The sequence below is a fragment of the Camarhynchus parvulus genome, chromosome 6 (assembly GCF_901933205.1).
Source record: "Camarhynchus parvulus chromosome 6, STF_HiC, whole genome shotgun sequence".
NCBI lineage: Eukaryota > Metazoa > Chordata > Aves > Passeriformes > Thraupidae > Camarhynchus > Camarhynchus parvulus.
This window is the reverse complement of record NC_044576.1, coordinates 31,217,251-31,233,513: the sequence shown is the minus strand read 5'-3', so window position 1 is coordinate 31,233,513 and position 16,263 is coordinate 31,217,251. Positions and strand designations below refer to the sequence as shown.

Here is a 16,263-nt window from a genome sequence, read left to right as displayed (position 1 = left end):
TTTTTGCCTGAGAGCCCCTTAATTTAAAATTTATAGCAATTTGGAGGGAGGGGATTTACATTTTCCATTTCAGGGGAGGCTCCTGCCTTCCTTAGCAGACACCTGGCTTTCCAAACCAAGACACAGGTGTCAGGGCAGGGCACAGGGACTGTCCCCAAACCTGGCTCTGCAGACCCTGAGTTCCTGGCAGTGTCCAGAGGAGAGGAGAGGACAGCTCAGGAGGTAAAGTGCAGATCTCCCATCTTTGAATGATGTCTGTGAACAGCAGAATTCACTTCTCTGTGGCCTGAGGGGGAGGCAGCAGTGCCAGAGTCCTGTTCTTACACTCCCCCAGGTTCACTCCTGTGCACATTGAACTCCAGGGTCTGGTTTGTAAAAGGTGAGGTAGAGGAGGCACAAACACAGCCAGCAGCAAGGAGCAAAACTCTGGGGTGTCACCCATCTGTGCTCAGAGCCCCTTGGCACCCAGGGGCCAGGAGGGACCTGCTTCCCAAAGGCATTTTGGCTGCACAAGGAGAGCACTGGAGCATTGAAATCCTTTCATTTGCTTTTCAGGCCAGTTACTTGTCAGAATTGGTTGAGGGTTCCCAAGAAACATGTCAGACAACTGGTCTAGGTGGGACTGGGGGTCGTTGAGGTCTTGAGGAAGCTGCAGGAAGCTGGGGTTGGACTGGCTGCCTGAAGTGTGGAAAACACATTGTGGTTAGTATTTCATGACTTGAGACACCTGACATTTCCAAACTGGTTCTTTACCATTTTCAAGCAGTTTCTAGCATTTCCACCTAATTCTCTCTGCCCCTTCCTCTCCCTTGCAGCATTTACCTGTGTTTATGCCAACATTTTTCCTTCAAGCCTTTAATCTATGACTGATGCTGCATGAAAAATCTATCAATTAAATCTAATTAATATATTAATTAATCTAATTAATTTAAATTTAATTTATCTATTAATTGAATCTAATCTAATCTTAAATCTATTTCATAATGCTGCATGAAAAAATCCCCCTAAGCAGGACAAAGGACATCAATAACTTCACTTACAGCAACATAAGCATGGGGAAGATGAAGTGAAGAAGGTTTTAAACAATACAAACCTTTTACCAGGAAAATGCAATATGGTAAAAATATTGTGACTTGATGCAGCAGGCTGGAAAAAAACATTGCAAAAAATCAGATTAGCAGAAAACACAAAGTGTAGATAATTCCTCAGTATTAAGCTGATGTCATTTTAAAACTAGCTCTCATTTGCTGGGGCTTTCTTCATCTTCTCTTGCAACATTTTGTTTTGATAATTTTTATTCAGTTTTATCAGAAGTAGACCCACAGCTTGGCTAAACAGCATCCCCAGTGTTTGGCCTAAGAAATAACAGAGGTGGTTTCAATGTATCAGAAAGTCACAAAGCCATGATTAATGTGTTGGAGGAAAGGCACTGTGCAGTCTGGATTACCCAACATGAAATAATCCAAGTCTCCATCTATTTTACCTGATTGTTTCCTGTTTCATGACTTGCTCTGTTGCCTTGCTTTGGTTCCTGCCCATTGCTATCCCTGAAACAGAAACCACATCATGAGGAATCCTTCAGGGATGCAGCATTTTCCAAGGACACAGCTACAGCTCAGAGCTCTGGGTTCTGCTTTGAGTCCATCCTGTTCTGGACTCGACAGGCAATTTCAATATGCTCTGCCTCTGTGTCCATACAATAAAATTATCAGCAAAAATTAGGAAAGTGCAATGGATTTGGGAAAAAATGCTTGAGAACAGACAAGTGGTTGGATTGCACTTCCAAGGAGCAGGGGATGGGCTGTTAAACTCACTGCTGCTGCTATTAGCAGGGCAGGCTTGTCCTTTAGGAGGTGTGGAATATTTTGTGTAGATAGAGCCTTGCTGCACTGCCCTGGGGCACACTCTCATGTTGGAATAGCACCTGTGAGAAGGGAAATACCTGTGCTGTCCTCTGCTTTTCCTGCAAAGTTTTCTCCTTATTGCATCACGTTTAAATACTGCTACTGCAGTGAGGATGGCTACAGGCAGCACCAGGAGGAAGAAAATCAGCAGCCCATCCCGAAGTGATGTATCTAGGGAGAAAGAATTGAAATCATGGAGTTGAAAATATTAAAGCTTTCTTTTTGTTTTAAAAAGTACAATCTTCAAATTGTTGCAGAATAGAATTAACAACTTCACTGAAATTTATAACGTGTTGCAATCAGAAAAATAGGATTTGGCCTTGTGTTATTACAAGTTCTTTCTGCCTTACCCACCCTAGGTATATGCAATGTTTTTCCTTTTCCATAAAATGTTTTCAATAATTCTGAAGCAGACAAATTCGTTTTGTATTTGCTTACCACAAGTGCTCTGCATGTTTGCTTTGCCTTCCTAAACTTTTAATAAATACAAAACGTTTTTTCCCTTTCCCAAAGTACAAATTTAGTAAAATCCAATGAAGTTCTGCAGAAAGTAACACAGCTTTTCCTCAGAAAACTATGAATTATGAACTTTGCTTTTAGACAAAGAGATGGAAAACATTTTGTATATAAATGCCAGCAAAAGCTACTTCATTATCAAATAATAATGTTTGTTCTTCAAGTCAGTCCATGATTTGGATGTCATGCAATAGAAAAAAACATTAGTATGTTATTGGTAGATTATTTTTATGTTATTAGTAGATTATTTCTTTGTTATTAGTAGATTCTTTTTATGTTATTAGTAGATTATTTTCTCAGCCCCTGGGGCAGAATGAGGGCCAGTTTCAGTGTCCTACCTCTGTGAGCTGGACCACTGTCAATGCTGCCACCGTAGCCAGACTGGTTACAGAAAGGAGGGGCCCATCCCGGATTGCAGTGACAGTTCCCGTTGTTGTTACACACCTACAGCTCAAACAAGAGGGACTCGTGAGTCAGGCAGGGACAGCCCCCAGGGCTGTCACACCCCTACAGCCCAAACACAGGGATTAGGCAAACAACACCTCATTAGTCAAACAACACCTCCCTGAGAGTGTCCACTCAAAGCTTTGGCATGGATTTGGAGTTCCGTGCATGGATTGCATGTGGAAATAAAAAATATTGCATAGAAATACATGAAATATTAACTGGGAATTAGCTCTGCCCCTCCATAACACCCCAAACCACTGAGGGGTTCTGATACCCTGTGGTAATTCTCTCTAAGTTAACATTTGTGTTATCTGCCTGCAACTAATCACAGTCCAGAAACCTTCTTAGTTTTACAACCTTTGGACTCCGTTTTGATTTTTCACAGAGACATATATAAATCAGGAATTACCAGACTGTCATACTCAAAAGAATATTTTCCTTTTGCAATTCACCAGCTCAGTAAAATTAAAAAAAAATTTCCCTTGTGAAATTGAGACAAAATGCCTCTCAATGTTAGTGCTAAGGGGTTTACAGTGTTCTGGCAAATTACAGGTAAAATAAGTGGATTTAACTTTTAATACAGATCAGGAAAAAGCAAAGCCACCTGCTTGGCTATTGCTTAAAAGCAGGGAATTTGCACAGTCTAGAAACAGGATACAAAGCACCATCTACTCACCCCATTATTATTACACTTCTGCTTTACATCACAGCTGTAGCCCAGAAATCTTGCATCAAGACATTCAAAACCTAAACAGGCCTGCAACAAATAATTAGTGTCTTGCAAACACAAAACTTTAAAAAATCCCATCCTTTTATAAATATACTTTATAAATGTATATGTTAACAAGCTTTCAGTTACATGTTAAGAGAAAGGACTGATACAACATTCAGTATTTCAGAATTTTATAACTTTAATTGTCTCAGGTTTGCTTAATTCTGTGGATGCACTTTGATGGAGTAATTTAATAGTGTAGCACCCCAGTTTTTTGAAGAGTTAATTAATTGTTTGCATGTATTAATCCCAAAATATTTTTATTGTGTTACGGCATATGAACAAGAGAGCCAGGGAATGTTTTTGGAAGTTCAGAACCTTTCACCTGGAATATATTCTGTCAGGCTGCCGTGGTTCCTCTTACCTTGTTCTCTCCACAGGCTGTGCCATCATGAACTTGGGCAGGATCAGGGATATCTGATCCTAGGTCAAAGTCAGAGGACCAGCACAAAACCCCGGAGGCGTTATTGACAACGCTCCAGGCTGGGAGGTTCTGGAGACTGACAGAGGTGCACTGCAGCTTCCCACACAGACTGTGCCTGTTTGGAATGAAGGATATTCTGAGACAAGGTGAACAGATAAAAATCAGGTTTAGTGCAAATCCATTCCAGCTTTTTAGCTTGCATTAAAAAAAAAATTCTTTTAAATCTCTCACTTTAAGGCTGTGTAACAAATATATTTTTTTTACATTGAAGATTTTAGGGTTAGCTTTTATTTGGTGGTGACTTACTGGACAGGGCATTTCTTGTACACTCCACCTTTCATCCCACAGTTTCCAAACCTATCTCCTTTAATATTTGCTTTTTCAAAGCATATATCAGGTGCTTTCCGTGCCCCTGTACAAAAAAAAAAAAAATGAATCTCAGTAAGGTGTCTGAAAAATACCAGAAAGAAAAATTGGAAATGTTTATCAGGAGCCTACAAATGGGTTAACATGAAATGCAACCCTACCTTTGCCATAGATAGATTCACACTGTGAATCAAAGCTCTGGCACACTCCATAGTAGCAATAAGCTTTGCTGTTGCTGCATGGGTAACCATTCATGATGTAAACATCATCTGGGCAGTAGGCAGTGCTTCCATTGCAGTACTCAGGGAGATCACAGACATCTTGTTTTGCTCTGCACTCTGCTCCTGCCACTTTAAACTAGGACCAGAGAGGGAGAACACTTTCAGTATTGCAACAGAGGAAGTTCTAGAGTGAAACAAAACCAACTGGGAACATTCATAAGACAAATTATCTTACATGCTCTCTTACTGGTGAATGTCATTTGAAAATATGCCAAGAGGGCTAGGATAGCTCTTTTCAAACATTAAAAAATCCCAGTGAATAGTAACAGTTTAATAAAGAATTGCCCACCTTGCAATTTTTGCAGCACAGTCCTTGAGCACACTGTGAGCCAGGTGTGAGTTTGCAGGTGGCAGCATCACAGCAGGGGTTGGAGCATTCCTGAGAACATTGAAAGGGAATAGTGTTTTATTGATACAGCCAGGAAAATACTCACCAGTCCACGTGGATGGACAGCCAAATTTTAAATAACTGCGTCAGATTCTCACATTCTCCTGCTCTAAAGAACCAGCAGACACTGCTGCTGTGTTTTATTTGTACAAGTCAGCAGAAAAACACCTGTTTTATGGCTTGTGGCATAGGGATGCCAACGGAACCATGGCTTGCTGGCAGAATTTTGGTTTATTGCTGCCTTTTTTGAGACACTTTTATCCTGTGAAAAATGAGCCAATACCTTTCTTGGAGGGACGTTTTCACAATGCAAATGTGACTGTTAAAGTCATTTTGTGTAGGCAAAGTTGAAGGGTTACAGTTGATAAAGATGTACATGTTCTATAGATAAACAGTCTCTGTCATAGAACAGAAATATCCATGATGCTAAAACCAGCACAAAACACAGTGGTGCTCCCTCACACTCTGCTCTGAATTTCACTTTCTCAGTAATGCCTCAATGTTCTGTGGAGTCCAACAGCCCTTAACTGAGTCCACATCAAAATCAAAGCATGATTTTAAACTTTTACTAACATTTATGCTTGAAAAAATGCAAAATTAGAAGGAAAACTCCTCAGATAATAATGCAATTAGGCCAGTATTATATAGAATAATAAATATAATAAATGTAATTAATATAATATAATATAATATAATATAATATAATATAATATAATATAATATAATATATATAACATAATATAACATAACATAACATAACATAACATAACATAACATAACATAACATAACATAACATAACATAACATAACATAACATAACATAACATAACATAACATAACATAACATAACATAACATAACATAATATAATATATAATGTACAAGTATCCAGCTCAATCTGATGCATTACCTGTGGTTTGCCACAGTCACATTCTTCATTTTTATCGACCACATTATTACCACAGACAGGTTCTTTGTACACATTACTTGTTTTGGGAGGATTCCTAAGGCAGTTTCCTCCTCCATTTAGAATAAAGGCCTCAAAATCATCAGCACTACAGGTGCTGAAATTCCTGGATCCACTGGAAAGGATAATATTGCATTATTATAAATATTTTGCTTACAGGAGAACATGCAACTCAAGCTCTTGAAATATTGTTGTTCCATAATAAATATTATATTTAATAATGCTAGGAGATCATAAACCAGTTAATTTTTATTTTACTTTACATTAAAGTGCAGTACCAGAAGTTTAAAATACTATTTTAATATGAATGCTTTTAGAAGCCAGAGACCACCAGATTATCTATTCTAGTGTCCTGTATGAAACAGGCCTTAGAAATTCTATACTAAGTCTAAAAATGTTTGATTAAAAAATATTCTAAGGAAAACATTCATCTTGGAGTCCCTAAGAACTGAGGAATGCCCCTTCCTAGAGTAGTTTCGTCCAGTGTTCAGTTACCCTGATTATTAATACAGCTGGGGATAAATAAAATATTATGATATTTTTCTCTTAAGGGGAAGTCAAAGAATAAATGAACTGAAGGAAACATAAGCCAAGAAGGTTTTTTTTTTAATTAACTGTTAAATAATTTGTTGTATATTTGCACAAATCCAGTGAGTACATGCAAAGCATTCTCAACAGGGTGAAAAAACCCCAGCAACACACTATTATCAAAAAAAATTATTAAGTCCAAATATGTTTTTAGGAATGTTACAAATAAGAATGATGAGGTCAGAAAACAGATGAAATATCATATAAATTAATATGATGTCAAATACTGAGTCAGTGTCTCCACCTCTGTGATCAAATTTTTCAAACCACTCCCCATCCACTAAAGCTCTTCCAGATTCACAGGAGTTTCACAGCTTGTAAGGCATAGTCACTGCAAACAAAATAAATTATTAAAATGAAATAAGTGGAAATCTTACTTATCTGTGCTGTGCATGATATAGGATGCAGGACACCTCTTGTCATCATGTTTCATTCCCAGATTGTGCCCCAGCTCATGTGCCACTACTGTGGCGTGCCGTAACATTTTGTCATGATTCAGCTAATAAAGAGAATCAAGTTTAAAACAGTGAAACTGTGGAAAATACTGTTTGTACCCAGTGATTTACTCCCACCACAAAGCTCTCAGGGACTGTGAAGGCAGAATACCAAATTGTATTGCAAGGTGAAAGCAGCAAGGACTGAAAATTTGTCACTTTATTTTCAGGTAGGGCCAGATTCTGCCACCCCTTTCCTGAGGGTCACATTCTGGATAATAAGTTGGCAGCTGGTCTGGATCACCATTGCAGGTTTTATTCTGTGATTCTGTTCTATTTTAACACCGTTAGACACTGATTTCAAAGGAGTCTTCAACAACAAATGTACTGGTAAAGAACAGAATCTGCTTCTGAGATTGTCCACAATGTTGTGGCATCCATTCTTTAAGGTCGGGAACCTCTGGAGTTACTAGTTCTGCCCCAAGGGTGGAGAAAAAAATAGATTTATACTAATTGTTATTTTTTTTTGCCTGTTTACAGTCCTATGGTGAGAATTCCAGACATCTGAGACTACAGTGCATTATATTCACTTTCTATTTCTTTAAAGAGTAAAAGAGTATTATTTTGTAGCTGCATTCCCATCCCAACCTGTGTGGTTATGAACTTCAATGGTATAAGGATGAGATTATGCAATATTGAGTTTGATGAATCACAAAAGATGACCAAAAGAATTTGTGGAAGATTAAACGAGCCAAATGGGCTGGAATTTGACAAAGAAATTGGGAAATACTTAAAAAAAAAAAAAGGTGTAAAATATGCACAAGTCTTTACATAAGAAACTCCATGAACGAAATCAGCCAACTCCACAACCAGGGTGATTTGACCAAGCAGGTCAAGGACCAGTTTCTTCCATACCCAAATGATGATGTACTCACAGTGCTGATTGACCCTCCCTGGACATGTGAGCACACAGAGCCCACAAAAGCCATTCCAATGGATCCACTGAAAGAGCTTCTCCCTCTGCAACAAGAGCAGTTTGGAGGTGGTGTTAGAGATGGATTCAAAGTTCATGATTTCTACTAAGAGACACTGATAAGTTGGAAATATTGCAAGGCAAAATTTGGTCTTCCTGAAGTCAAGAAGGAATTTATCACCACAGCAGGGTTTCATTCTAATTAATAATGAATATCTGAATAAGAACTTGAAAATAATGATCAATCACTTAAGTCTGCTGTGTCAGTGCACTCAATTACAGAAAGGCTAAGGTGGGAAGGGACCTCTGGAGGTCACCCTGTCCCTGGAGCCGATCAACTCTTAAGAATCCATTATACTTTCTTGTCATTTTTCCAGGTTAAACCATTTTGTAAGTGCAGAGAATTTTACTCCAGGTATATTTTAATGAATATACAAGCCCCAAATCATACACATTAACACTGGCAGCATGGCTGGTTTTGCCACTGAATGCAAACTTACATTATGAGGTGAGCAACGTCATTTCTTGAGCGCTTCAGAAGATCTTTCTGTCTCCAAGAAACAAATCTACTCAGCACATCCCCAGCTGAACCATCCATCACAGATATGTGGTTGGCATCTGTCCAAATCTCTAATCCAACCAAAACAATCTGGATGTTTAATGCACTATACATCTGAAAAAAAAAAGATAATTAATGTCCCTTAGCTGTTCTGATGGAATTCTGAAAGATGACTTCATTACTACTGAGCAAACAATAAGTTGAACACAGTGACCAGGACATAACTTCAGTTTCTTTGAAACTCAATATATGATAATTGTAATTATAAGTATAAATTATTTATAAATTGCAAACTTAATAAAAATATTTAGAATATAAAATGAAGTATAACTGAAAACTTTATGAAAGTATCTAAACATATGTTTTGGAAAGAAAGCTGCTCTTCTGAACACTATAATAAAATAGAAACTACTGAATCCAGGCAACTTATCTGACCTACCCCATCAACATAATTAATCAGCTCCACTGTTTCCTTTTGCACTGCAGCAGGATCAGAATTCTTCAGCAAAAACTGTAAAATACCATAACAATGTCAGAGGAGAAAAATTAGCAAAACAATAAAATGTATTTAGTGTTGGATGATATAATTACCCTGTTGTGATCCACAACCACAAATAATTCTACATAGCTTTTCTGGGGCAGGACAGCTCGCTTCTCCTGCAAATGAGAAAGCACAGTAAATCAACATCATGAGTTTGCAATGTTGCATTTTGTAACGTGCCCTCAATTTGTGTCAGATTACCCCACAAACATTTCTGTTTCAGTAATTCACAGCAGGTCAGACACTGGGATGCATGAGCTGAATGGCAGCTTGTGCATTTCATGTCCTGCCCACAGCTGTCCTGGCCAGACTCTGCTGGGTGAGATCCCCACTGTGCTGATCTTCTGCTCCAGGATTTCCTCAGCAGGGCTCCCACCAGCTTGGTGTCCATGGAAATGAAGGCACAAGGAAATGTCCTGCCAGGCCAATCCCACCAGCAAGAGCCCTGGAGATGCCTTGGACTGCAGCTCAAGGGAGAAACAGAAATATATTTACCCTGAGGTGCCTGTCCCTGCTGGAGGTACTGTTTGATGAAAATGTGTATTTCACAGACTGCTTCACAAACATCTCATGCTCCAGGCTGCCATTCAGCACCCCACAGTGGAAGGGGATACCCTGCTCATCCTCCAGTCCATAAAGCACATGTTCAAATGTGCTGGATGTGTTGAGGGGCTCCATTCCGTACCATTTGCCTCCAATGTAGAGAATTCCCCTAACAATCATAATAGAATAAAACATTATTTCATCATTTTTCCCTTGTGGTTATGACTAGATGAATGAATAACAGCTGGATACTTAGACACTACATTAAAATAAATTATTATTTGAAATTATAGTAATATATAGAATATATTAATAAAATACAATTCAGTCTTTTACACTAAAAGACAAAACAGAACTTTTTAAAAATACTCAACCAGTATGAGCTTCTTGAATCAGTTAGAAAAAGAAGGAAATAAAAGAGAATGAAGCCAAACTGTTAGTAAATTACTCTGGATTGTGGGTACAGAGCTGATGCAAAGGGTCCCTTTCAGCCCTTATCTCTATTCATTTAAAGGATTGCCAGGATATGTCCTGATTTATGGTGAGTGACATCTCTTTGTGAAGCTTCACCTGAAAGATACATGGGTGAATTTTATCCCATTTGTGATTTTATTGTATTTGAAACATAAAAACCAGTTCAAATTTGGACAAATCTTTTTCATGGAAGTGGTTTGTCTTTTGAAAGGCGCCCATTCATAAGATAAAGTTGTTTGCAGGAGTGTTTTGAGTTCAACAAAAGCTTCATCAAGGTAAGATTTTTTTTCTACAAAGGTATCTCTGGTCACAACATTCACTTCAAGTACTGGAAGCCTCAGGTCATGCCCAGCTTCTCCCTAAATTTATTAAAATTTCTCTCATGCCATCTTTTTTTCTGTGAAGGAATTTTGGAAAAGAGGAAAAAAGTGGGAGTTGAGGGAAACTATAAAACCTATAATGAGTTTCAGCTTCATCAAAAGATGAAATATTAAAAAAAATAGGGAGAGGAAATACCTAAGGCCATCACATGTGCTAAGAGCAAGTGTGGAGTCAGCAATTCCTTCAACAGTGCCATGATAATAACAGTGTGTCTGAAATGCAACAAACCCACATAATTAGTGACACAACAAGGTGGCTGCCTTCAACTGCAAACTTCTTTTCTAACTACCCACATTATTTCCATGACATCAGGGCTGGCTGTTAGAAATTTACAGAGCTCCCTACTTGGAAAATAATCCTGACCTTCTTGGAGAAGAATATCCCTTGGCATGAGTACCTAAAGTAGACTTTGGTCCCTTGGTTCTAGAACCCAGCCAGCTTTTTAGTTTAACCCATCATAATCTTTTATAATTTTAGAATTTTTAATTTTTATAAAATTATAACATATTTTTATATTTTTAATCTACATTGCTCATCCTGCTTCAGAACTGTTCTGAGAAGATCTTTCATGCACAAACCACCCAATTAAGTCTCACTGAGCTCACGTGCAGTTTAAAGATGAAATTAAATTTAGAAGTGTTTATAAGGCTTGTTTGATTCAGAATTTAAAAACTATAGAGCTTTGATGCTGCCATTGTACTTTAAATTGCATATTATGCAAACACCTCAAATTCAGGCTTGGCATAATCTCCTGGCAAATCCTTTCCCACCCCGGGGAACAGGAGTGCTGCACCCCACAAACAGCCCAGTCCCTCGTGGACCTCATCTTTAGATCACTGGTAACTGTTAAACAGAAATGCTCCACTGTTAAAACTCACAATTGTAAGTCTCATTCCCAGCAAATCTATTTTTCTTGGCTCCCCTGGTTTTTCAGAGAAAATTCTGACACGAAGGGGAAGTTTTATTAGGTACAATACCTCATTTTTGGATGGTGTTGCCTGCAGTTTCCCATTTTCCCCATATGTGTACAGCTTAAAGTTGTCACTGAGAAGTTTTCTGGAAACAAAAATAAACAACTGCTCTTTTAATGGTCTAGAAACAAGAAACAAGTCAAGAGTCCTGGTAAGTGCTACATTCTGTTAATTTGCTGAATTATTATTAAAATCCAGGCACATGAAACAAAATACTTTAAAATAAGCTTGAATTTTTAGAAAATAAATTATTTTGAAACTTATTTATTTTAACTAAAATATCCATAGAGAGGAATCTAAGCAGACTCAGTTGCATAAGCACCTGACCTATTACAGGCTCAGGAATGAGGAATAAGAGAAACAGAAACATTTCTTAAAATATAACACAGCTGAAACCCCTCTGACCTGCTAATAAAAAACTAATATTGAACTGATTTCTAATTTTTCCTAAGGATTTTCAGAAATGTTCTGTCTTGCACTGCTAATAAAAAATAAGCAAAATAAATTACTTCAAAGCTAGAAAAATATTATTCCCTTCTTTTTACAAGATATTACCATAGCAGAGACACTACATTTGACAGTATTCAACAGAGCTGTTTTGTAGTTGCTCCAATCTGACATTTAAATGGTTTCTTCTGAATTTTTTCAGTATAAAAATTGTTCTCTGTATGCAACTAACCCTGAAACAAGACAATTCCTTAGAACACACTATCACATACTTATTTTTCTTCAGCTTTAGGAGGTATGTTCCATTTCTGGTTTTAACTGAGAAAGAAAGATTGTCATCTGAATGCTCCTGAAAACAAAAGAAAATATATCACTTAATTAGGTGATTTTTCTATTCGGTTGTGCTTATTCCATGTTTTGCTTGACAAGAGAGGCCCAACTAATGTGTATGTTTTAAGTAAAAAACCACAAGATTCCTAACTCTCAGGCTTCCATATTTCAAACTCTCAGCAGCAAAGGGAACATTCTCTCCTATGTGAAGTTTAAATTCTATGAATCTGTATTTTCATTTAGACAGGAGGGCACAGTCCCTGAATGCACTCTTTGCTCAGTACCACATCGTGCTTTGTGACACTCCTTATGTAAATCAGATAAACGAGTCCCAGTCTTTTATCCCCTAATTGGTTTGCACAAAGATGACTAATGTTGTTTCATTAACAGTTACTTCAGTAAATTGTATCTGGCACAAAGGTAAGTTACCTCAGAACTGAAGAATTAAGGCTCAGGTTTCTCTTTTAACTCATCTCTTAACCTCTGCCACTCTGTGGGACCATTTTTACCCTCTGGGTGCTACATGGCTGAAATCCTCTGGATCTTACCCAAAGACCAGAACATGGACAGCATGGATGTTAGCTCAGGTTCAACATCTGATCTGACTCAGAAGAAATGGAAATATGCTTCAGTCCCTTCTCACTTCTGTTTTACAAGGTCATTAACAGGATTAGAAGTTTGGAAGGCACTCAGAGTACAATCACAGGCTTTTGTGGGAACAAATTTACTTAAAACTAGTTGAAAACACTAAGAATCAGAAGAGTGAGTGTGGGGAACATTTCATTACAAAAATCTCTATATACTGTCCATTGTGTGTGTGTGTAATGAAGGACAGCATCAACAATCAGAAAAAAAGAAAATCAGAATAACAAACCTCATGAGAAAATGGGGGATGTTTCTCTCGGCCTGTCAGACTTCGAGGAATGATTATTTCTAATGTAGAAAGTCTGGATGTGTATTCAGAGGATACACCTGAAAATAGAGTTTGAAACTGGTGAAGAATCAGAAAGGATAAGGCATTATGTTGACCCCTGCACAGCAGTGATAGCCAAAAGCCTGCTCTGATTCAGCCAGAAATGGAGAAAGAGTGAAACAGTTCAGAAATGATCAAACTGACTTTAAAAAAAGTTACTTCAGATTGAAGCTGGGGTCTTCTGAAGCACACAAGGAAGAACTATCAAAGCATTTAAACAAAATCTTAATACTCTCATATTCTGGATTATTCACTTTGTGACTTTATCATTTTTTCTTCCATGGCCGACACTTTTAACCTGACCTACTACAGAAAATTGGTGCAGCTGGCCTTCTCCTTTTTCCATTGTCCTGAATAAAGAATACTTTTAGTTGTCCTCTGGATACAATTTGTCCCGCTCCCTTCCTTTCCCTTCCTTAGAAAACGTGGCTCACCATGCTGCCTCCTTCCATTGCCTAATCTTGCATTTTGTTTGTTCTAGCAACAGTCAGATCTTTGCAAAAGGCTTGTAGCCTTTTACATGATATCAGAATTATCTCCAGAACAACATGCTAATGCAGGAAGCTAAAGATAAGAAGGCTGCCAAGTATCTGGTTTCAGGTAAGTGGTTTTGTAAAGACAAAAACAATCTCCAGTGACTTTTTAAAAAATTGTGTGAAGTTGAATTAATCTTCCTTTTTCTTGTCTGCTCACCAACCGGTTTGATCAACAGAGACACAACCATTGCTTTTAAACAGAATCAACAATAATATCAGTTTTAACAGTGGAAGTGGTTTCTTCCTTATTAAATTGTTCTTTTATAAGGAAACAAAGAGATTTCTTCACATTTACAGTAGTACAAAGTCACCCTCAGCTTCCCCATTCCTGTGAAAGGAATTCATAATTGCACAAAAGTCACAGAACCAGCCATTCAAAGTGAGGAGGGTTCTCCAGTGTAATGATGATCTCTACCTGTTAGATAGCATCAGGATTTTTAAAAGCTAGGTGCAGGTAGCACGTTTAAAAATACAGGCTGCAATTGCAATCAAAATGGGGAAGCTGATATTAGCAAACCAGTCTGCAAAGAATATCAGCGCTTCATGTTGTGATTTTGTTCTTAATCTTCAATAATTTTATTATCTAAATCACAAAATCCATTCTGTTTCATGAGTGAAGTGTATGTTGAACTAACCATGGAAATGCTCTTTTAACAATTCAAATTTTGACACCTGAAAGCAGGAAACCATCTTTGATGCACGTCATAAAAATACCACTTTCTAAGAAACATTTCAGGTGTTACACTTAAATCTAAAATGTGAAGCCAAATCATAAATGGAGATGAGTTAATGAAAAATTCCAATCAAACTGTAGGAATTTCCCTCACATCAGCAAAGAAGAAATGTTTTTCTACAGTCTCCACTATTGGTGACAGTGACAGCAACTGCAGTTGTCACAACCAGAAGATGATGGATTTACATACCTTCAACATCCTGGAGGAAAAAAAACCACAAAAAGCTTAACTATAAAAAGTTTCAACCTGTAATCTTTTCCAAGATTCTCTCAATGAGCAGGGCTGCACAGGGAGAGCTGTGGCTCAGTGTCAAAGGTGTGCATCATTACAATCAGTGTCCAAGCAGACTTGGAGAAAACTTTCTGAATATGTAAAAAAAAGAAAGCTTACCTTTTATCCAAAAAGGGTTTCCAGTAAAAATTAGTCCAAAACTGAACAAAAAGAAGCTGTGCATTAACATGACTTCCCAGAGAAACTACTCCAGCATCTGAACTGGCTCTGGCTGCTCTGCTGGGAACCAGAAGACTGAGAACCGTCTGCTCCAAAGGTAAACAAGAGAAAAAGCTCTCTGATACTGCATCTCTGCTGAGGAAATGGGAAGTAAAATTTAATCCACTAGGCTTGTGAGAAAACTGGTCAGACAGCCTAATGCAAATAAAAAGCAGCACATTCTTAAAAGCTGATTGGTGAGTCCCGTGTCAGGATCAAACTGGTTTATTCTAAAGGACTTTCATCCCATGGTGAGATCATGTGAGATTAGAAACATAAAATATTGCTACTGACAAATGCAGTATTTAGGATGTTTATCCTGGCTACTGCCAGATCAATAAAAAACTAGCGAGAATCAATTTGCTCTTTGAAATTTCAGCTTCTTTTCTTCCATTTTTTTCAGCTTTACTTTAAAATATAATGCACATGAACACATGAAAATCCCCAAAACAGATATTCTACCCAGTCCCTTCTATGTCAAACACAATTCTCCTCACCAGAAGTCCGTAATTTTGTGCAGATCATTGCTCTTCCAGGATCAGTCATCTTCCACATAACCACATTGTCACCAAAAGCAGAAAATAAATGCTTCTAAAAGTGGATGAGTTTGCAACACATTTCAGAAGTATCGCACGCATTTAGAAACACAAAAATGAGGCTGAGACAACACACTCGAGCATTTACATTAATTAATTTTAATTAATTCTTTGATTAAAGCAGAGAAAATTCAGTTTTCCTTTGCTGGTAAATCCTATAAAACAATGCCTTAAGTGACAAAAAGCAGAATGCTGGCTGTATTTGCAGTATTAGTTTGTCAAAGCCCGTCCAGGTCCATTTCCTGAGAGTCACAGACTCAGAACAGCCTGAACATTCCTGCACTGAGCACTGGTGGAAGCAGAACTTGACACCCTCATTCCCTGCGTCTGCGTCTGCCACAGGAGCAGCATTTCCCAAGTCCAGAAGGTGAGATCCTACTGCAAATTAAATGAACCTCATCTTTTATTGATGGCCTCTTTTATTCATAGCCTCTCTCCTGTGTGGCGCACTATCACGACACAACTCAGGAGAATCCCGCTGCTGCAAATTTTGACAGATTGGCAAATTTCACAGAACCCAAGAATCATGTCAGTAGGAAAAGACTTTTGAGGTATTGAGTCCAACAGGGGAGCCTGTTCGGTGCTGGGTCACACTGTGGGGGAAGAACCTTTTCCTAATATCCACCTTAG

General features: G+C 38.0%; 1 protein-coding gene across 1 annotated transcript; it reads right to left on the bottom strand.

Annotated features, from left to right (window-relative positions):
- Positions 1 to 599: 599 nt before the first annotated feature.
- LOC115905220 (disintegrin and metalloproteinase domain-containing protein 9-like) lies at positions 600 to 15,008 on the bottom strand. Its single transcript, XM_030951356.1, has 22 exons — positions 14,939 to 15,008; positions 13,180 to 13,277; positions 12,248 to 12,324; positions 11,535 to 11,613; positions 10,693 to 10,769; positions 9,655 to 9,871; positions 9,210 to 9,275; positions 9,058 to 9,129; positions 8,560 to 8,732; positions 8,022 to 8,106; positions 7,030 to 7,151; positions 6,008 to 6,179; positions 5,000 to 5,089; positions 4,591 to 4,786; positions 4,370 to 4,475; positions 4,004 to 4,178; positions 3,544 to 3,624; positions 2,759 to 2,864; positions 1,943 to 2,075; positions 1,484 to 1,547; positions 1,094 to 1,146; positions 600 to 678 (listed from the first exon to the last, which is right to left on the bottom strand). Exons 1-22 carry the CDS (start codon positions 15,006 to 15,008, stop codon positions 600 to 602), a joined length of 2,391 nt encoding a protein of 796 aa, XP_030807216.1.
- Positions 15,009 to 16,263: the final 1,255 nt, after the last annotated feature.